The 23826-nt window shown below is 39.8% G+C and overlaps 1 protein-coding gene across 2 annotated transcripts in view; it reads right to left on the bottom strand.

Moving 5' to 3' along the window:
- VCAN (versican) overlaps window positions 1–23826 on the bottom strand; it is a 72722-nt gene that overhangs the window by 24671 nt on the left and 24225 nt on the right. Inside the window, exons 6-9 of one of the 2 annotated variants that reach the window (XM_072139410.1) lie at window positions 21911–22198; window positions 15923–18313; window positions 1308–7382; window positions 525–641 (exon numbers count right to left, since the gene is read on the bottom strand). In XM_072139410.1, the coding sequence (XP_071995511.1) occupies window positions 525–641; window positions 1308–7382; window positions 15923–18313; window positions 21911–22198 (8871 nt within the window). The remainder of the gene's footprint in view (window positions 1–524; window positions 642–1307; window positions 7383–15922; window positions 18314–21910; window positions 22199–23826) is intronic. The other variant, XM_072139416.1, reaches the window with a different exon arrangement.

Raw genomic sequence — 23826 nt, 5'->3', positions numbered from 1 at the left:
CAGGAACAACCTCCCTTCCAATAACATAAACATCATGTCAACTGAGAGGTTGGAATGTCACTACTAAGTCACCAAGAAAGTTGTGGTCTTTGGCATGATTATTTTAGGAAGTATATAATTTGGGTATTATATGATGATATTGGGAAAGAGCCACATGGAATTTGTGTAAGAATAACCCATTAATAGAGACTGAACGGGAGAAGCCACATGGAGAGATGGACAAGTGTTGCCTCTTAGTTACCCCAAAATTACCAACATTTTGTAATTCTGAAGCCCCACTGTTCATCTATACAGAATATATACTATGTATGTCCACTTTTACCAGTATATTTGAGAATGAACCAACAAGAAATAGACCAATTTGGCAACTTTAGTTTTTTCTAAATTCAAAAAGTTGGGCAAACTTCAACGGTACTGCAGACTATGGAAAATTTTTGCATAGATACACATGTTCCAATGTTCATTATATGCAATATGTATGTATGTGTATATATATATATGTAAATATAATATCATTAACATACCGATTTCACATAGCTCTCCAGTAAATCCAGGCAAACATGTGCAGACATATGAGGAACCTCCGCGAGCATAGCATGTTCCTCCCTGCTGACAAGGGTTCTCCCTGCAAGGATCTTGGGCTGGAATGAGGTGATAGCAAGGCTGTTAGCTTCATGTTGTACAGCATAGGACAAACCTTATCATACATGACGGTATACAATCTAGACACATTAACCAGGGGTGACCGCAGTTATGCTTTTATTTGAATATAAATGGATATGACCCTTTAAAGGGGTTTTCCACCAATCAAGTTAGGCCTTATCCACAGGATACTTCAGGAGATGAATGAAGCAGATGGCCGTGCATGTCCATTCTCCTTCATTCATCAGGACGGCAATTGCCAAGCACACCGAGACCTCCACCGATCACCTATCCGGTGGATAGGGCCTAACTTGATAGGTGGGAATAACCCCTTTAACTAAAGAAAATTCTAGAGCAATATTTTTAAAATGTAAAAATGAATTTGTTTGATGAATAAGATGCATACATACATATACATGATAGAGCACAGATGGATGAAGAAACATTGCCAGTAAAGCTGAGCAAGCAATGACAATGACTACAGCATTGACACAGTTATTGACTTTGTCTTTATACCAGAGGTGATGATGAACACTAAACACACACATAGACATACACATACAGCAATGATCACAAACAAGCCTGTACGTTAAAAATAAACCTTATGTTCTAAATATTTACTCAAAAACTGAAAAAAAGAAGAAGATAATATGCTTGTTTCTTACTTGTTATGTGAAGTTCAGTTCCATCAACATTATTACTAGTGGAAATCTGGATGTCAAGATCTGGCAGTGGTGTAACTCTTTCAAAAGGAGTATCCTCAGTTCTTGTTTCCTCTATAACAGTCTCTTCAGTTTGCCCAACAACTTGAGAGGGTGCTTGTGTTTGCTCCTCAGGCTGAACATAGCTAGTATCAGGGTCAACAGGTACTACCTCAATACTTTCTGTAGAGAAGATCAGCAGTGAAGGGCCGGATGTAGTTTGCTCTTCAGGTTCTGTATCAATGTCAGATTCAACAGTAGATTCTGAGATATCAGACTTAATTGAGACTATTTCCCCTCCATCAACATATAATGGGCTGGAGGTTTCTGTCTGAATTTGTTCAGTGACATCAGAAGGTTCTGGTGGGATTTCTGTTGCATCAATTGACTGAACCCCTGTTGGTTTGTAAGTTGCAGTAATATCTGCACTAGCTTCTTGACCTGAGCGAACTTGGTCGGTTCCAGAACCAGATGAAGGCAAAGTGCTTGGAATAATTTTTCCTGTATAATCTGATGCTCCGTTCACAAGAATGACAGTGACAGGATCTCTAGGCTCTTCGGTGAATGCTGCAATACTTTCTGATTCTGTTACCTCAACACTTGATGTTTTATCTTCAAAAGGTGCAGCAGAAGGGACAATGTCCTTCACACTTTCAGTTACATATTCTTGTGGTTGCTTGGAGGTTTCAATCACAACATCTGTATCCTCTGTGGAATATTCAGGGCTAAGTATTTCCTCTTTAGGTGTTTCAGTGGAGACTTTAGGACCGACTGAAGATACAAATTGCAAGTCTGGTTGATCTGTGACAACTTTATCTTTTAAGGTTTCAGTCTGAACATCAGCTGACTCTTTACTATATGTAACAGATGGGGTAGACTGAACTTTGTCTTTAGCATCTACACTTATTGTAGATGTAGAATATACCTCGTCTGTTGAAGCTTCAATTGTTGATTCTGTTGTTTCCTGATCTACTTTAGGTTCATCTACATCTGTTTCAGTTTTGGTTTCAGACTTTGGTGATTCAGTTATTATTAGGTCAGTGGTGGTCACATCATCCAGCTCCTTGCTAACAATTATTAGTATGGTGGATGTAGTGGATGTTTCATCTGAAACAGGTTCAGTGATATCTGAACTTGGTGCAGTGGTTGACTGAATAACTTTCTCAATGGGAACTGGTAATGTGGAAGCAAATTCACTTGGTTGAATCGACTGTTGAGTTGCATCTACAGCTATAGACGGCAGCTCTGAGCCAGATCCCTCTGTTGAACCCTCAAATATATCAGTAAAAGGAACAGTGATTTTTTTCTCAACATCAGAACTAACTGTTGTGAGCTGAACATCACTACTTTCCTTCACTGGTGTCTGTGTTGTCTGTTGTATAATGTCTTCCTTGGGAACTGTTCTGGATTCCATGACAGAGACACTACCTTCTGTTACTTCCCTTGATGTAACATCTTGAGGTCCTTCAGTTTGAACCTCAGTTTGTTGTGGAGTTGAAAGCTCAATAAGATGAGATGGTTGCAGTGTCTCTGGAGATATTGTAGTAGAATCATCTACTTGAACTGGACTTAAAGTGGTCACTTTAAAAGGTACATCTTCCTCAGTAAGTGCTTCACTTCCAGAACTCTCTTCTGCTTGTGTGAGAACCTCAGTTTGCTGTGAAGTTGATAGCTCAACTAGAAGATGTGGTTGTGCTGTCTCTGGGAATATTGTAGTAGAATCGGCATCTGTTTCAACTAAACTAGGTGTAGTAACTTTTGCAACAATAGGTTCCTCAGTAAAGACATCATCACCTGAACTTACTACTGCTAGGGTTTGAACTTCAGCTTGTGATGTTGAAAGCTCAGTTTCTGGTTTTGGAGATACTGTAGCGGAATCAGTATCTGTTTTAATTGAAGCAAGAGTGGTGGCTTTAGCCACTAAAGGCTCATCAGTAAGTATATCATCTCCTGAACTTTGCTCTGTAAATAGCTCTGAAGGCTCTGTCTGTTCTGGCTCAGCTGTTGATGGTATCACTCTGTATGAAATTGTAGCTTTATCAGTGGAAATGGCTTCTACAGGAATCTCTGCACCAGTTTTGTCAGTAACTTCTTCAAGTGCTGATGATGTAATGTCAATGGGCTGTGTCGTTGACAACAAACCTGAGGTTGTTTCCTGAGCACTTTCTGGAAGCTGGTCATCAGTCAAGAGTTGAGAGCTGGGTGTGATATTTTCTTGCTCATCTTGTTCGCTGGTTGAAGTAGATTTGGAATCAGGGAGATCCACTTGTGTAAAAGTTGAAAGTTTTGTTGCAGGTGTAGTAAGGATAACAGAAACTAAATCTCCAGAGCCTTCATCATCAGTTTTTTCTGTGGAAATAACTTTTTCTTGAGCTACAGTGACAGTTGACGTGACATACAAGGCATCATCTGGCTGCAAAGTGGACAACTTAAGTTCTTCACTAAACTGTGTACTAGATTTCCCATCCACAAGAAATTCAGATGGAATGGGTGTAGAGCTAATGACTTCACTTATTGTATCCTGAGGTTGTGAGATACTCCATATGCTACTAATTGTACTTTCTTCTATCACTTCTAAGCCAGTTGTTTTACCAGTACCAATTATAAACTCTTTTTCATCTTCAACACTTATAGGGGATGTTGTTACCACCTTGGTTTGCAATACCTCTTCTGTTGATGGCTTTGTTTCGTCTGTTAATAACTGAGATGTGCTTGGACTAAGGCTGATCAGTGACTCTGGTCCTTGTGTTTTTTGGGATAAATCTTGTAAATCACTAACAAGAGCAGTCTGTGTTGTAGGTACAGTTTCTGTAGAAACCTGTTCTTCTGAAACAGAGGTAGGTATAGAATCTGTAGGTGTTTCCATTTCATCACCTGAACCTTCAGAAATTAGTGGTGAGTCTGTTACTTCCGGTTTTTTTGGTGTATAGTCTGTAGTTCCTGCACTTTCATCAGTATACACCTTGATAGCTTCAGTAACTTCCACTGCAGTTTTTTCTGTAATTTGAGGTCCTGCTGTGGGTTCAGGTTGTAATGTTTCCAGTTTCTCAGATGTTAGCTGAATTATTTCTCCTGCTTGAGGACTAGTAGCATAGCTTACTGTAGAAACTTCTTCAGAAACAATGGCGGATGTTGATACCGGACTTGATATCTCACTTTGGTCACCAGAGCCCAGATCATCAGGTTCAGTGAGCCTCTGTGGTGTTGAGACAGTGCTATACTCTATGATATCTCCAGGCTGATCAGTGATGACACTACTTGTTTTAACTTCTGCCTGAGATGACTCAGAATCTATCGTCTCTGCACGTTCTGTAGTAATAGGAGTAGAAGGTTGTGGTTGCTGAGTCTGTGTTATTTCACTACTAGGAGCAGATGTACTAAACAAATCTTCTTCTACGCCGGAACCAGATTCAACTAATGATGATAAGGTGCTGATTTGCTCCACTAACTGGAGTGATTTTGTAGTCTGCAAATCTTCCTCTTCTGTAGGTGGGAAAGTTGTCTCTGGTTTACCTGAAGAAGTGGTCTGAATAATGTCTCCTGAGCCCAATTCAGTGAATAGTGAACTGGCGGTTATTATGTCTTTTAGAGTGGCAGGGCTGGCATATGTTCTCTGACTTAGTATGGCTCCCTCAGTTGGCACAGCACTGGCATCCTCTGTAAGTTTTTCTGACATAACAGTACTTGCCCTGATTGAAGTAGTTGTAAACAATATATCCTCATCTCCTCCTGAGCCAAATTCAGAGGTTGCTGCATCACTTGTGGCTATCAGCTGAGAAGCAACCTCTGTGATCACCTCTGGAGGACTGATGGAAGACACAGGTGTAAGTTTTGACTCCAAAATTTCATGTTCAGATGTTTTTGTTTCTTTTGTGCCTAACTGAATAATAGACTGTGGTGTTTCAGTTGAGGATGCTTCTGGTTCAGATTCAGTTTTGGATTCTTCCACACTCTTTGACAGTTCAATAGTTGGCAAAGCTGTAGTTGTATCTTCTGGTTCTGGTGTAGCTTTGGATTCAACTGTAGACAGTTTTTCTTCATCGCCAGAGCCTTCTTCAGTGAATAGAGAAGCAGTGCTAACAATTGTGGTTGTAGTCTCAGTAAGAGATGGTGCTGATGTGACTTCTACTTTAGCACTTTCTATAGATTCAGGTGCTATGGTGGAAGGAGATGAGCTAGATATTGTTTCAAACAACTTTTCTGTCTCTGTCTCAAGCTGAAGTTCTTTTGGGGTACTTGCTGAAATAGTATCAGTGGTTGACTCAAAAAGATCAGAGCCAAAAGAGTCCACTGTTGTTTCAGGTGATATTAATTTTTTTGACTCCTCGACAATAATGGAAGATGGTGTTGTATACAGTTGGGAAGTATCTATTTCACTTTTTACATCTTCCAAAGGCTTAGTAGTAAAAATTATCTCTTCCCCAGATCCCTCAATCGCAAAAGGTGACATGGTACTGATTTTTTCTGAGACTGAATCTTTTGTGGCTGTAGGAGCAAAAGTGTCTTCCACAGAAGATGTGACTTGGTCACCTGTAGTGAGTCTTGCTCTCGGTGTACTAAATATTATGATGTCATCTACACTGGTTGATGGCAGTTCAGTATCACCTGACTCTGTGATGTCATCTGTTAATACATCCTTATCATCAGTTCTTTCTGGTTTTGATGTAGCAGCACTCTCAGAAGACAGTAATGGTGTACTTGTTTGTTCTGGGATATATTTCTCTTTAGTTGAGGTATCAGGTACAATGTTGGTTTGTTCTTCTGTAGCAGATGTCTCTGCAGTATCTGAATCAATCTTTTCTGTTTCGACTTGGGATGATGTGCTTAAAACGTATTCACTCTCAGCTAAACTCTGCACTGTTGCAGTAGGATCAATAAGGGTGGTCTCTGTAGAAGGAGATTTTGCTATGGTCTGACTTGTTTCAGTAGTTTGTACTTCTACAACAGGTAGATCTGTAGCTGATCCCTCTGTTTCATCAATCAGTTGGAATGTATCTGATGCTTTAGTTGAAATGCTGTCTTCTTCACTAACTTCAGTAACTGCAGTACTGACTTCTACAACTTCGACAACAGATGGGGATATGGTTGTCTCAGATGGAACTTCTTGAACTTTGGAAGATTCTGTAAACACAACAATCTTTGTTTCAACAGTGGCCTCTGTTTTGACTTCTTCCGTTTCTCTATATACCTGCACTGGTGTTGTAACATTAACAATGGACACTGTCTCATCCACATCCCCAGAACCTTCAGGGAACAGCAGTGCAGTTGAAGCTTCTAAAAGTCTGAGTGGACCAGTAGTTGCAACACCCAGTTCTACTGGTGAATCAGTACCAGTTATAGCATCCTCTGTTAGGATTACTTTAGTTGTCGGTAGAATTGATACTGAAGATGCATCTTGTGTTACAATTTCGGGAAGTTCTTGAGTTGGAGATGGCTTAAAAGACACATCTGGTGTTTCTGGTCTCAAACTCTCGGGAATAATGATAGTTGGCTTAGAAGTAATTGTTAAAGGAACATCAGATTCTTCATCACCGGATGACTCTATTGTGAATATAGTTAAGTCTTTTGCAGAACTTGGTTGGAAAACTTCTTCTGGTTCTTTTGATGTTAAATCCTCAACTTGTAAAGTTGGTTGAGTAGTAGGTAAATCTTTAACTTTAATTTCTACATCACCGCTTGCTTCAGGTTCTTGACTTTCCACAGAAGTATATTCTGGGCCATCGGTCTGAAGTACACTTTGCTCAGTTACCTCACTCAGCTGAGTAGCAGATACATTTGAGGATGGTGTAACACTTTCAATCTGTTCTCCTTTGGCCTCCTCTGTTTTTGAGTGTTTTGGTTCTGGTGTTATTTCTTGCTTTCCATTAATAAACTTTAAAGATGGGGATGTAGCAGCAGCAGTGGCATTGTCACAGTCAGTCTCCTCCTCGGAAGAAGTTAAAATAGGTGGTAAAATTTCAATGAAAGGATATTCACTGGAATCGTCAGTAGCATTATGTACTGGTATACCCAATTTTTGAAGGAGGTGGTCCACTGATCCTGTTGAAAAACAAATAATGATTTTAACTTGTGAATGTGTTAATGTACATGTATATGTGGCTGCATTATTACCAATGAACTGTAAATATAGTTAATGAAGTTAATACATGTGATATTTACTATGAGTGAATATGATAGACGAGGACAACAGAGCAAAGCAGACAACATTGTCAAGCAATGAGTTGAGGCGTCTGCAACATCATTATTTGTCCCATATTTACAAGGCAAATTAATGTACTGGAACATTTGGGCTTTCTTTCTTTTTACTTGTCTTCATAATTATATATTTTGTCACAAAATATAAAATATATATATATATATATATATATATATATATATATATATATATAGTATACATTTCTGATATCTTAGCATCTTAATTTCCTAAATTATTTTCTTGCTGTCATCTATATTATGCTTGGAGTAGTATGGAGTAACACTAGATAAAATACAATATACTATATTATTTATAAAGAGCAATAATATTCATGAAGGTGATACACCTGACTCAAAAACTAAAAAACTGAACTTAAACTAAAAATGAGTTATTATGTTTTCTAGTACAACTTACAACAAATCTGACAATCCAATGTATCCTCCTCCTTTGGACAAGTTGCCTTGATCCCTGCCCGAACCTACCATTAAATCCTGCCCCAACCAGCCTTGACCACTACCCTAGCCTTCATTTATCCCTCCCCAGCCTGCATTGATCCATGCCCCAGCCTGCCTTGATCCCTGAACCAGCCTGTGTTGTTCTCTGCCCCAGCCTGCCTTGACCCCTGCTCCAGTCTGCATTGATCCCTGCCCAAAATCTGCCTTGTTCCCTGCCCTAGCCAACCACTATTCCTGCTACAGCCTGCCGTAACCCCTGCCCCAGCCTGTCTTTATCCCTGTCCCAGCCTGACTTGACCCTTGCTCCAGCCTGCCTTCAACCCTGTTCCAGCCTGCCGTAACCCTTACCCGAGCCTGCCTTGACCGCTCCCCCAACCTCCCATGACCCCTACCCTAGCCTGCCTTGAACCCTGCTGAAGCCTGCCTGGATCCTTGCCCCAGCATGCCTAGAACCTTGTGCCAGCCTGTCTTGATCCCTGCTCCAGCCTGAGTTGTTCCCTGCTCCATGGCTAGCCTGCCTTTATCCCCGTCCCAGCCTGCCTTGACCCCACCACAGCTTGCCTTGAGCTCTGCCCCAGCCTGCCTTGACCCCTGCGGCAGCCTGCATTAATCCCTGTCCTAGCCTGCTTTGATCACTGCCTTGATTCCTGCCCGAGCCTGCCATGATCCCTACCCTAGCATGCCTTGATCCCTGTCTTTTCCCATTCTGCATTACTCACCATTTCAGATACAAAAAGTGTAAATTTTAATGTAAAACACCAATTATTACGACTATTAGAATACTGTGCAGACCCAGATTAAATATTTTATATTATAGCTCTCAGAGGGATGAATAATGATTCTAACTAGAAATGCCTTTTAAAGGGCTTGTTCGATAGCCGGAAAAAGTTATAGTTCGTGTAATTCAGAATAATTAAACTTGCTAATATACTTTATTTGTGTAAGATTATAGGGTTGTTCTATGTTAATAATCCTAAAAGTTCAGTGGATACTCGGCTTTGACATAAGCATTGAGCTCCGCCGTCTCTGTGTCAGTGACATGATGAAGGCTGTTTGGCAATGTTTATTAGGTAAAGCAGATCCTTCTCTGTCTCTACATCAGCCATGATAAGGAAAGTGGCTGGCTTAGCTCATAACCTGAACTAGACAGCCAGCCACCTTTACAACATCACAGACTGCAGTGTGTGGGAGTACTGCTTGTATGCTGTGGGAGTACTGCTTGGATGCTGTGGGAGTACTCTATGCTTGTATGCTGTGGGAGTACTGCCTGTATGCTGTGGGGGCACTGCTTGTATGATGTGAGAGTACTGCTTGTATGCTGTGGGAGTACTGCTTGTATGCTGTGGGAGTACTTTATGCTTGTATGCTGTGGGAGTACTGTTTTTATGCTGTGAGAGTACTGCTTGTATGCTGTGGGAGTACTGCTTGTATGCTGTGCGAGTACTGTTTGTATGTTGTGGGAGTACTCTATGCTTGTATGCTGTGGGAGTACTGCTTGTATGCTGTTGGAGTACTGCCTGTATGCTGTGTGAGTACTCTATGCTTGTATGCTGTGAGACTACTGCTTGTATGCTGTGGGGATACTGCTTGTATGCTGTTGGAGTACTGCATTTATGCTGTGGGAGTACTGCTTGTATGCTGTGGGAGTACTTCTTTTATGCTGTGGGAGTACTGCTTGTATGCTGTGGGAGTACTCTATGCTTGTATGCTGTGGGAGTACTGCCTGTATGCTGTGGGAGTACTGCTTGGATGCTGTGGGAGTACTCTATGCTTGTATGCTGTGGGAGTACTGCCTGTATGCTGTGGGGGCACTGCTTGTATGATGTGAGAGTACTGCTTGTATGCTGTGGGAGTACTGCTTGTATGCTGTGGGAGTACTTTATGCTTGTATGCTGTGGGAGTACTGTTTTTATGCTGTGAGAGTACTGCTTGTATGCTATGGGAGTACTGCTTGTATGCTGTGCGAGTACTGTTTGTATGTTGTGGGAGTACTCTATGCTTGTATGCTGTGGGAGTACTGCTTGTATGCTGTTGGAGTACTGCCTGTATGCTGTGGGAGTACTCTATGCTTGTATGCTGTGAGACTACTGCTTGTATGCTGTGGGGATACTGCTTGTATGCTGTTGGAGTACTGCATTTATGCTGTGGGAGTACTGCTTGTATGCTGTGGGAGTACTTCTTTTATGCTGTGGGAGTACTGCTTGTATGCTGTGGGAGTACTCTATGCTTGTATGCTGTGGGAGTACTGCCTGTATGCTGTGGGAGTACTCTATGCTTGTATGCTGTGGGAGTACTGCTTGTATGCTGTGCGAGTACTGCTTGTATACTGTGCGAGTACTCTATGCTTGTATGCTGTGGGAGTACTCTATGCTTGTATGCTGTGGGAGTACTGCTTGTATGCTGTGGTAGTAATGCTTGTATGCTGCGGGAGTACTCTATGCTTGTATGCTGTGGGAGAACTGCTTGTATGCTGTGGGAGTACTCTATGCTTGTATGCTGTGGGAGTACTGCTTGTATGCTGTGCGAGTACTGCTTGTATACTGTGCGAGTACTCTATGCTTGTATGCTGTGGGAGTACTGTTTTTATGCCGTGAGAGTACTGCTTGTATACTGTGCGAGTACTCTATGCTTGTATGCTGTGGGAGTACTGCTTTTATGCTGTGGGTGTACTCTATGCCTGTGTTAGAATGGTTGAAATTGAACTAATTTTGACAAATAATGTAAATTATTAGAATTCTTGAAAATCTTTACATTTCAAAAACAAAAATAACTTTTTTTCTCCAATCAACCCCTTTGAGTCTATTCCATTTGCAATGTGCCAAAAAATAGGTTGTAGCCACTTTTTTTTCCTGAAATTTGCATGGGATCTGAATAATATAATAAGTGTGTCTGATAAAATTACATGATGTCTGGGTGGGCAGTCACCTTATTATTTCCAAGTACTTGGCTATTGCACCAAGCACAGAAATCCCCAGTCTCTCCGTACAAAGTGCTTTTAAATGACGCCCTTCCCACAAGAAATGGTTTAAATAGATTATTGGCTTGGAAGGGAAAACAGACACCTGTGCCGGTAGATACAACACATCCAGACATCTGTTTTCCATAGGGGCTTTATAACCTGGGAAGCACTTTATGTAATAGATGTGTATATACTGGGACAGACTTGCACCATCTTATGAAGTGGGATTTCACATTCAAACGATCACATTACAAATTGTTTGGTGGATTCTCATGTGCCCCTTCAGAAGGTCTAATTATAAAGTATGGGATAGCCAATATCTCCGGGGAAAAAAAACTTTAGGTCAGGAATTTTTCCAAAGCTCCATGTCACATAGACCATTACAACACAGAGACACCTCATAGCAAGTCCCATGGGTTTTGACAGAACCAACATGATCCAAATTTCCTTAGTATTTATTATCTCTTATGTAGCCCCAGTAAATTGAAGTAATAAAAGTGAGGCAAATGCACTCATTTTTTGTGGAAGAAAAAGGATTGGGTTTTTTAAATTGAGACAATCATGTCCCTTTGCTCTTCCACAGTTGCCCAGAAGTGGTTGAGCATGCATGTGTACGGTAAGACCAAAAGGGATACCTGTGAAATGACTAAAAATATGAATTTGTATTGAAGGTATACGGTCACTACTAATAAAGAGTAGTTTAACTACAACAAATGTAAAGTAATTTAAAAAAAATAATTATCTTTTTAAAAAGATGTAATGGTTTGAAGCACTGGCTAATGGTACAAATTGACTTAAAAATACCAAAAAAAAAGTCATATGATAACTAGGCAATCACTATCTAAGATAAAATGGCCCAAATGTTGACCTTCAAACTTAAAAAAATATATTTTAAAGACAAAATGTAAAAGAAAAAATCCATCTAAAAAAACCCAATCTAAAATGTACCAACAATATTTAAAAAAAAAAAAAACTATGGTAATGATTTTTTAAGCTGTGCCAAAATTTACAATAGATTTTATATGGGTAGGAATCAATTTTGCTCCAATTGTCCTGGACAATGGAATATAACACCCTCTAGTCCCCCTCTACATATAACTTGCTCTTAAACATAGATTTTGCCAATTTTCACAAATAATGTAAATAATTAGAAATGTTGAACATGTTACTGTACATTTAAAAAAATGACTTTTTTTGCAATCAAACAACCCCTTTAAGTCTATTCTATTTGCAGTGTGCCAAAAAAAAAACTAGATTTGCTCCAATTGTCCTGGACATTGGTATATAACACCCTCAAGTCCCCCTATATATAACCTGCTCTTTGCATCAAAATTTCCTTCCTTGATTTGTTCTTTTTTTTAAAAAAATTTCCATTTACCCTATGTCGTCGCTCCTACCTAAGCTCTGGGATAAATGCTAGTATTAGTAGCCGCCGTTTGAAAAGATTCATCCAAAGCAAAGCAGAAAAGATTCGGAATCGCTTTGGCACTTGAAAAGTAACCAATTCGTACTGAATCCACGAACCGAAAATTGTATTCTCTAAATGTCCCCTATTACGTACAGAACTTGATTGTACACAATTGTTGATATATTTGCTTGTCTTTTCTCATGTAATCGCACTTTGACTCAACAAGTGTGAAGTATAAAGAGCAAAGTAGGGTCACTGAACGATGACGGCCTGTAAACAATGATAATGTCTTTCTGTAAACTGTTACTCAATGCAAACAGAAGTCAAAGTTGTCAAACAATTGATCTCTGATTTCAAAGGGAAGCTCACATCTGTATTTCCCATCCTCCAGGCTAATGGTTAGTAATTGCTTTCGAGAAGCTCCCTTCACCTGGACATGAATATTAAACCAAGCATCTCAGGCATGAAAAGTACCAACACTAGTGTGGGAAAGTGAGATGAAAGGCGACATGTTTACGCCCAGATAGACCCTATGTTAGTTATGCCTATATGCTGCCTAACCGTGACTTCCCCTAAGAAAGTTAAACATTGGACCAATTCTTAAAACAACAATTCTAGTAACAAAATAAAAGGAAAAGATTTGATCCTCATTTAGACTTAGATGCTTAATACATCCTTATATTATTAATGTTTTACAAATGTCTCGCTCCGTGAGCTATAAAACATACTTTGTTATAGAGTAGGAAGCCATGCTGGTAAATGCAGTCCTAGGAGGCCACCAGTTGCTTGAGACAATTGTATAGCAATGGTGGGCTCTATACACCGCGGGAGTAAAAAGGCGCTAAAGAATACTTCAAGTGTGTAATCACTGCCGAAAACATTGAGGGTTTCCTTAGCAACGCACAAAAGATTGGAAGGATTGTGTATATATTCTAAGAACTGTATGTTGTATAATAGCAACACATCCTTGTCTCTAAGGAAGCCTACAAAAGACGCTAAAATATGGTAAAACTATCGAAACGAAGCCCCCTCACTTGTGAAAGAAGACGGGCGATCTCATAAAAGACATTTCGGCTTGTTAAGCATTTTCAATACCGCGGTGAAGAGAAAAGAATTGGTCTATTCAGAGCGTTTTATGAACGTTTTTTGTCTAAGCTGTAAATCCAATCCAGTGCCCCAGCAAAATCTATTCTGTGGTGGGAGAGTCAGTAAAATCCAGTAGTGACAAGTTTCTAAATACCCCTCAGACGCCAGGACTATAAGAGGCTGCCAGTAACATAACTCCCAGCATTGTAAAACTTTTTCGCTCCTTAGCAGCTACTTTACGTGATCATCACCTGTTATGTCCCTAATTGGAGGAGTTTAAAGGGTTTTTCCCACAAATAACGTTTATGGCGTATTGATTTTATATGATATTGAAGTCTGATCAGTGGGGATCGCTGGTCCCTCACACCATCCATAAGCCCGATAAGCATCCCATGGTCTGACCTCTTAGGATAACTAATCTCTACCAATCCACAAGCTACGGCAAATCATGTTAATATATGTGCCATATGTGTGGGCAAAGGACCCTTTAATAGGCTTCATGGTTGGTTGCCTGATATGGAGTCATAGAATAAATGTATCTCTAGGGTTCAATAGCACAAACTGTTGCCCTGTAAAACCTAAACACTATATCTAGCCATATACTCTGAGTAGTTGTCAGGTGACAGCTGTCCCTCCTGACTCCCTTCCCATATACTGTATACATGCCAAGCATTCATGTGTCCAGAATAGGGATAGCAGAGAACACCACTTTAAGACAACCCAACCATCTTGTGAACACAAGTATCAGGTATGAAATCCAAAACTCCAATTCGGCTATGACCTCACATAGGTTCCTCAGTCTAGACACCATTATTCATTGTAGATGTTGGCCTACCTGTTGTCCTACTGTGTGATTTTACATTAATTTTAAGTATATGACCGGTTTACCAAAAGCACTTCCAAACATCAGCAGGTCCACAAAATACAAAATGTGGACCACAAGTGTGAACAATACAATACTAGATACATAGACGTGTCTAACCCTAACCAGCTCATCTAGCCCTCTCTTCTTTACACATGCATTCAATATATATAGCCTATAATATCCTATAAGATCATGTACCTGCATCTCCATGGGACTAAGAAATGTATACTGTATACAACAGATATATCTCATATGTTCTATCCTGACTAAACAGTTTTCTGTTTACACTTAAAGAGAGCCTGTCAACAGGTTCTGACCCACTTAACTACTATCCCCCTAAGGTAGCGGATGAAATGTCCATTCTAGATTTGCTACTTTTATGTCACATGTCACCTGTTTACGCATAAAAAATCTCCTCCAAAGTCAGGCACTTATGACGCTTCTCATCAGACATGAGACGAGTCTAGTTTAGTGGTTGCAGGGGTAGAGTCAATTCAGATGCCCCTATCTTCTGTTCTATAGGACCTAGAAACATGCTTTTAGTGTCATGTTAAAGATATGAATCTTATCTAAAGGTTCTGTGAGCTGGACATACAGGCAGTTTAAAAATAGGCGGGAACTGAATCTTTAAAATCAGCTTGCAACACCGACTATGTCTGTAGATGCCAGTAGCTCTGGTTCTGTATCTCACGGAACCATATTATGTGATCTGAAAGTTATGGAAAAGAAGATAAAGGTTTCTGAAGCTACACTACCCCTGCAACCACTAAACTTGACTCATCTCATGTCAAAATCAGGTGAGAAGTCATATTTGCCTAATTTTGGAGGAGATTTGTTATAGGTAAACAGGTGAAATTTTACATTAAATAGGGAATTCTAGAAAGGACATTTCCTCCTCTACCTGAGGCGGGTGGTAGTTTAGTGGAGTAAAACCTGATGACCCTTTAATCAATAAAATGTTATTCAAAAATGTGAATTACAGGTAGAAATTTACTACAGAGAAGTTGTCAATCCCTGATGGGACTGCCCACCAATACCAAGTCACAAATGATATCTCAATCTTCTAAGCTAAATATGCTCTAAAAGATGCTACCTACATGTAGGAAAATATATACAATCTGCTCAGCTCTTCCTGTTCTGTAACATGCTACATCTATATAGGACATTCTGAAAAATCTGCTTTGCTCCTCCTGCTCTATAACATGCTGTCTACAGATAGAACACTACTGTATGTACAATCTGCTCAGCTTCTCCTGCTCTATAACATGCTGCATACAGATAGCACACTATGTACAATCTGCTCAGCTCCTCCTGTTCTTTAACATGCTGCCTCCAGATAGAACACTACGGTATGTACAATCTGCTCAGCTCCTCCTGCTCTATAACATGCTGCCTACAGATAACACACTATGTACAACCTGCTCAGCTCCCTCTGCTCTATAACATACTGCATACAGATAACACAATATGTACAATCTGCTCAGCTCCTCCTGCTCTATAACATGCTGTCTGCAGGTGAGACTCTGTTTTCAAAGTCACACATTTCCTTTAAAATACATTAGATTACTTTACATTATAATGCCTGTTAAGGTAAATAATCTTAGTTGTACCTGTGTAGTTTTCGGGAACATCAACAACAAGGACATTGATAGATGGAGGAAGCTGGATATCTTCAGTAGATCCTGTTGGTGTCACACCTGTCGGGTCCTCACATGGTTTTTCAGCACTTGTCAGAAATTCTGAATCAATTTCTCCTTCTGCCTTTTTACTTGTCATGTCGTATTCGGTTGTGGTTTTCACAGGAGATACGGATTCATCAATTACTTCTGTTTGTTTACTGGTGTCTTCATCAGGTTCCCCATTGATCAGCAGGGGCTTTTGAGTGCTAATAGGTGGAGGTAATATTGTTGTGCGCAGATCTACAGACTCTTCAGGGACAGTAGGTGCAACTTCTGCTATTTTATCAGTCACTGCAGATATAGGGGCATCTGTTAATACAAGTTTGGATCCTACATCCAACTCGTCTGTGACCAGGGGGGTTTCGGATGAAGACAGAACTGCTTCAGTAACATATTGAGTGGGTGGAAGCTTTGTTGCTGATACCGATTCTGTAGCGGGAAGACTTTTGTCTTCTACCTCCGATGACCCTTCTACTTCTGATTGCAAATCTGTAATGGCCTTTTTGGTTACAGCACTGTCATCAGATTCAGAACTGATAGTGACCGCAGGCTGTACAGTTCCATCTCTTTCAGTGATAGACTGGACTACCTCTGATGGAGTACGAGGAGCAGTAGTTGTCTCTTGCCTTTGGTCCTCTGTGACATCTACATCTGCTCCATCTTCTGAGATTAAACTTTGAGATGTCTTCTCTTCTGCAGGGGTCTCTGTAGGGATAGTGGCAGTCTCTTTCACCTCTGTAACGTCTTGGATTCTGTCTGTTACAGTTGGTACTGCCTCCTCTTGATCTAGGCCACTTCCTTCAGAAGTCAAGTCTAGAGGTTGAACCGATTCTGAACTTTCTTTTGTTACTGATTCTGTTAAAGCTTCAGATGTTGTTGGTGGAAGAGTAAATGTGTCTGATACTGGCTCAGATTGAAGAGATATCTTGGATGTCTGGATCTCTTGTGTTTCAGGTACACTGGTTGCTGTATCTACTGCTTTCTCTTCAGGGGCCACAGTTACATCTTCTGAAACTTTTTCTAAGGTTGCTTGTGATGTGATATATTTTGGAACTACTGAAATTCGTTCTTCGGGTTCCTCTAATATTCCAGACCCTTCCGTTTTATCAAATGGAGAAAGAGACATTGCAGCTTTTTCAGTTACAGTACCTTCAGGTGGGAATGATGAGGTTTTATCAGTAGCATCTACTGTTACTTCGGATACCTCTGAGGCAGAAGTAGCCACCACCTCCACTGGTATTGGTTTTTCACTTTCAGCAGGGGTCTCTTTGGGTGTGATAGTTGTGTAATCTTGCTCTCCTGCAGTTACAACCTGGTCAGTTGTAGTTTCTGACTGAGAAGTCTCCTCTTCCGCTTTCTCTGTGGCATCTACATACTGCTTTGACAATGTTGCTGTGTCTATATCTGGGCTTTCTGTAGCTTGTCTGGGAGATGTTTCTCTCTCATAAGGTGGAGTGATACCTTCTTCTAAGGATGGCTTGCTTGTTTCAGGAGACAGTTTAAATACTGTGACAACATCCACCTCAGGCTGGATACTGGAAACCTCAGGTTCTTGGGGTGTCAATGATTCCCTTGTAGTGAAGCTGACCTGCTCTGAACTTGGCTGTGACACCCCGGCAGAATCAGAACCACTCAAATCAGCAACAGTAGATGTGGAGGCTATTTCATCTATGTCTTCAGTAGCCTCATGTGGAAAAATAACTGTTGGAATAATTTCTGCACTTTTGGCTTCCAAAGTTTCTTTGGGAGGTTGAGAACTTAAGTGTAGGACTTCTTTAGTCAATGTAATGGGGCTGAATGTTTCAGCTGTGTCTTCTGGTTTCAATGTTACAACAGGGATTTCACTTGTGGCCTCCGGTGCAAACTCACGGCTGGCCTCGGTTGGCGATTGAACATCTTTAATGTCACCAGTTGGCTGGACACCTTCAGTTTCTGGAGATTTCTCTACAATGGAGCTCTCTGATGGTGCTACTGTATCTTGTGGAGCGGAGGTCTGTACTTTGTCCTCTTCTATTTGAACTGCAGTGGCTTCTGACTTGTCAATCTCCGGACCCAATGTTGTTTGTTCTTGTATGATTAATAGAGGACTTCTGTCTGAGTCAGTGGACGATTCGCTTGGTTGACTAGTGACCTCCTGCACAGAACTTACTGGTATAGTAGCTTCTACAACCGTTTCTTTTACAGCCGGTTGTGTTGTAGGTATACTTGGCTTTGGTGTTACTTTAACTGGTTCAACTTCCACTTTCCTTATAGTACTTTGCGTTACAGCTTCGGTAGGTAATATTAGTTTGACAGAAACAGATTCTGTGATATTTTTTCTATCTGCGAAGCAAAACAAAAACTTCATTAAAACACAAATCAAAATCATACTGTTTATCGTATCTGACTTTCCAGCTATGTATTCCAATAAAAATGTGGAAAGTCTTACAATAAATGTGAAATAAAGTTGGATTTTATTATGTTGTTTCAGTAGCCTGTAAAGGCCTCTTGCCAAAATATTACTCAAAACATATACAATATTGAATGGCTTCCTTATTCTCAGGAGTTATTGCCAAACAATTATACTTTTATACTGCATTTCATAGTTTTAAACTGCAATTTCCTGTTCTTGTAAATTGTCTCAAATCGTGTGGTAAATACCTGTGCCGCTTAAAGATAGACTGATTTTGTTTTAACTTCTATCTCTGTTGGGTTATTTTTGCAAGGTACTATAAATTAGTTGTACCATAAATGTTGTGGATGTTATTTCAGGTTTCAGTGCAACGTACAATTCCAATGCAGTATACTTAGTAAGAAAATACCAGTTTGATATTCCCTAAGCAAATATGCAATTATGTCTTAGAAAGAAGTCTCTAAAAACTGCCTACTATACAATGTGTGCTTTTTTTTAATCCATTTCTTTCTGTTCTCTTTTTATAATTTTTATTCTTTTTGTTTGTCATCTCAATCTATGGATCTGCTGAACTTGGAGGTAGATGGAAAAATTTCTAGAATATTGTTTCTCCACTATGATTTATTAATGTTGATCTATGCAGAACCTCCAAATCCCATGAACATTACATGGGTAAGGTGGCCAGACATAGAAGATGTGTCAAATTTGGTGGGACTAGCTAATCATCTAGGAAAAACTGCTTAGAGGCCAATCAGAGCTCAGCTTTTATTTTATAAAAAACTGTTTATAAAATGGAAGCTGAGCTCTGATTGGTTGCTATGGGCAACTAGAACAGTTCTGCTTTAAGAGACTTATGATAAAGCCCCAGAGAGCCCCATAAGAGTGATTCCAATTTTGAAGAATTGGAAGCACCAAAAATATCTCCTTGCCCTATTTGCAATCCTGATATCTGACTTTGTAAACTGAGTCTGAAACAAATGGCCCTCACAATTTTTGGTGAATTTGTTTTCATTTTATCTGACAGCTTTTTAGATCTATAAATCTGATAACTCGATTCTCAGAAAGGCTTATATAAATCTTCCCTACTTATCAGCGGACACCTTTATCACATCAGTGTTTCCTTGTAGACATCCAGATGTGAGTGATGTCACTGAGTGTAAAATATGTGGGGTTGTTACAGTCACTCAAGAAAAAATTTCCTTTATGGCTATAGACTGAATCTGTTGGCATTTTTTTTATCTTATTCGAGATTTTCGGCATATGTTGTGAGTCAAGGATACCTATAAATACTAAATTATTTAGAGGCTGGACAAGCTGGAAGGATTCCTTATCCCTGTGCTTAGTCATAGTATATCCCGTATGGTGTGTAAAGGGTAAGATGTACTACATATATTATCTTGTGTGAGAACTCCCAGACGCATCTCACATCTATGTATCGGATAGGAAGTGATTCAAGCAAGTAACACTCATGTACAAAAAATGATTCATCTCTCCCTAGCGAGCGCTCATGGGAAAAGTATTACTGAAGCACAATATCATACATGCTTATATTGTGTTGCCCTGTATGGGTATATCTATATTATATATATGAGCATCTAATTTATTTTGGTCCTCTTGTTTAAGATGTGCAGTAAATCAGACTCCTCTAGAGGTGACCTATACCCTCAACAACAAAAAGATCACGCATGCTAAAATCCAGTAGCCCAATCTTTATCTCCACTTATCTCCACGGAAGAGCATGGTGGTTTCCATTTGCATATTTGCGATTATTATCACAACTACACTACCTCTACGCTATGTGTGTGTGGAGGTAGTAGTGAAGGGGTACGGCCTTTGGGTTAGGGGGCGGACTCTGGGCAACACTATCATGGGATGTGCTTATTATGGGGTCACTTATAGTACCGTAATTTCTGTCAGTGGTTGAAATGAGACAGCCAAAAAGTTTCATCCATTGGCTCTGTATAAATATCTGGCCACATTAAAAGACACAGTAGAAATCAATTTCCATAATTTTTTGCAGAATTTAAAATAAACTAGACTATATTATGATATATGAGTTCACACAGAGGCCTACAGGATTTACATGGTTAAGGTAATTCTTTGGTAATGAGTAAAATATGCATTACCTTGTCTATAGAGAAGATATGATAGCAAAACTTTAAACAGTAATGGAGGTGACCTAATAGATGGCTTCAGATATCCCAGCAGTTGACCTAAATATGCCAGTTCCTTGACAATGCTTTGTATTTGTTTCTGTTACTAAGATTTCAGCTGAAGAAAATTTCCAACCGTGGTATTAAAGGTCATAGGGAATCATTTATTACCATGGGAGGGGTAGAAGGTTTTTACTGTTAACAGCTGCAGAAGGTGACATCATCTTTCTTGTAACATCTGGATCACAGGCCGTATAAGTATAGCGAGTGTAAATTAAAGTGTGTGTTTGAACTATTGTTCCAGCTCCGCACCGACCCATTATTGAAATAAGTGCGATCTTATCAGTATTCAAGAACGAATTAGAAGTTTATTATAACTCTTATACCGAGGGAAGATTAAGGAGACTGTCTCAAAGGAAAACTATCTTTGTTGTTCATAGCAACCAATCACAGTAAAGATTTCATATCATGTAAATGAAGGCTGTTTTGTTATGGGTTGAAGCTGCATAAAAAATCTGAGCAAAAAAATTCCAAACATTCTTATGAATTAAGTGAAGATTCCAATAAATAGCAATAACTTTATATACGTCTATTAAAAGTTCAGCACCACTTTCTTGATATGTGAAGTGAGCCTCCCGATTCAGAAATATCTATTTCCTGGTCAGCTGCCATTCCTGTCTATAAAATGGCCAGAAATGGAGGGTCATGTGATCCTAGATGTCCATGACATATCTACCTTCCAGGACCTTAAGGTTGTATTCATAAATACCATCAAGAGGTCCAGGAACAGTGATTGGTTGTGAACAGTTAGGATCACATGACCCTCCATCTCCCGCCATTTTATGGACAGGAATGGCAGCTGAGGAGATAAAAGATCATTCTGAACCAGGAGCTTCAAATAAAATTTTAACATAGTGGTGCAAAACTTTTAATAGACGTATATTGGTGGGTTCCTTAATATCCTGGCCCCCACACGTACACACACACATTACAAAAAAAGAAAATTTGCGTAAGAGACTAAGGTTGATTCATGACAGTGATTCACAACAAAAAATTGCACATAAGTTGTGAGACTCAATGGTGCAACTTGTGGACGAACTTATTGTACCACAACCTTTTTGGTCTGCAATCAAATGAGCAGTTCTCTCACAGATATGACACGTACATCGGGTATGTGACTGCTATTGATGTTCATGGTACAACCATTATATGCGTGTAACCCTAGACCAACTCTGACATCGAGAACGGCATTACATTTACCTTTATAACTAAGGATAATTCAGGATTAAGGTGTTTTTTCTCCCCATTAACCCAAGAATGCATGCGAATGGGGAAACTGAGAGGAATGAGTCATTACTGGGTATAAATACTTACTTTGGACACAATAGACGTGATATTTCTCCTGTGGTCGAGGGAAGTAGGTTTGGTTGGTAAAACGGTATTTAGTCCTCACCCCCAAGAGTCCACCTCCACATTGTGGCCTTGCCAAAGACACAGGGTAACGGACACTACCATCAGCTAACCAACCATAATCACACTGGTCAAAGCCGCTTCGCCACGCTGCGTACATGTCTCCCACTGTTGCGATGGCTGAGTTCTTCTCTTCACAAGCTTTTTTAGCTTCTTCAAATGTCAACCTTTTGGGCAAGTGGAAAAAGTCACCTGAAAAATATATAAATGTCATTATTCAATGATTGTCCCACCTGACAAGAGCCATACTCTATATTCAGTTTTATCTATCCAGTAAAATTCCTAGAATGTCTGAGGTATAATTGCTATAGATTTCACACATGATAAAGGCTGCTTCCCAAAGTAATCTCAATAATTGTAGAAAGTTGGAGCAAAAACCAAAAGTCATTCTTTTCATTCTCTTCCAAATCGTAGCTTTAATCATCGGATAAACCACTGCTAAAAGCTACCGTATCCGGGCCACATAGAGACTAACAATGAGGTATTCTACTTGTGAAGGATTCTCTATAGGAACTATTGGTAGCTGTGAGGGGTGCTCTCATGTGGAAAAAGCAGGTTACACCTTCATCTCGTGAAATAAAGAGTCAGACAAAAAGCCAGTAGAAAAATAATGTGATAATTAAAGATTCAGCGCTAGTGTCTTTCTTAGAGCAAAAACTCTATGGTTCACTGTAAAATTGTCTCCTCCACCTTTGAATGGATTAACACAGAAAAATCAACCAATAAAGACCTAAAACACCTTAAAACATCTAAAAAGGTGATGCCTTTTTTATTTTGCTTTATTTTGTCCTTTTACTTAGCCAATATTTAAGACAAGTGCTCCATGGGAACTGCTGCTCTGGTTTTCCACAATAGGGAAGACAAGGTCTCCCCAGGACAAGACAAGGCTCCTAAAGGGCTGCGACTTTTTTGAGAGCCTCCCGATCTGAGCAGAAATTTTTCTGGTACTAGGATGAAGTTTCAGGTGATGCCGGGAAGGGTTCCAGGAAGTCGGTCACAGTTACCACAACCTCCAGAAAATTTGGATTTGTGTTAAAGCACTTTTATTTAATTCCATTTGCTCACTTCTAGTCAGTACACAACCAATTTAAGTGATCCTACTGTTCCTTAAAGGAGCTATATAAACAGACTGAGGGGAGAGCTGGAAAACAAAAACAGTTATACTTACCTTCTCCATTGCTCCCATTGTTCCACGCTGCAGCCTGTTTGTTTACAGAGGTAGGTGCTCCTACTTCCGCTAGCCTGCTACTGCATTAGATTTAATGTTGCATCAGGCATGTGGCCCGTGGAACAGATAGGAGTGCCTGCTTCTGTGAACAAACAGAGGCACAGAGCTGACGGGTGGCAGCGTGGGACAACGGGAGCACTTGCATATAACTTTTTTTGTTTTTTACAGCCCCCCAGGCCTGTCGTATAGTTAATAATAATAATCAAATTCCGTAGCACTTTACAGATTCTAGGGAACATATAGAAATAAAATAAACCATTACAGAGTAATAACAGTGATTGTATCAGATATAAAATTGTACGAGATAAGATAGTGACCCTAGAATTTTTTTTGTTTAAAGCCTGGACAATCCCTTCAACCATGTTGTGGCATGAAATTCATTGTGGTGTTATGTCATATATTGTGAATGCTTTAGCCATGATGTAGCTTTGTACCCACTGACAGATTTTAAATTTAAACAATGTAGATAATAAGAACAAGGTTAAAAAGTTAGAGAACTCTTTGATATTGGTGAGTTATGGCTTCCTGCCCATCAGTGAAATGAGAAAGATAGGAAACAATGTTATTCTAGCTGGGTCTATCGGGACGGTGC

Source organism: Engystomops pustulosus, chromosome 1 (genome assembly GCF_040894005.1).
Source record: "Engystomops pustulosus chromosome 1, aEngPut4.maternal, whole genome shotgun sequence".
NCBI classification, from domain to species: domain Eukaryota; kingdom Metazoa; phylum Chordata; class Amphibia; order Anura; family Leptodactylidae; genus Engystomops; species Engystomops pustulosus.
Note: the sequence above shows the minus strand (reverse complement) of the source record. Positions and strands in the feature narration are given on the sequence as shown.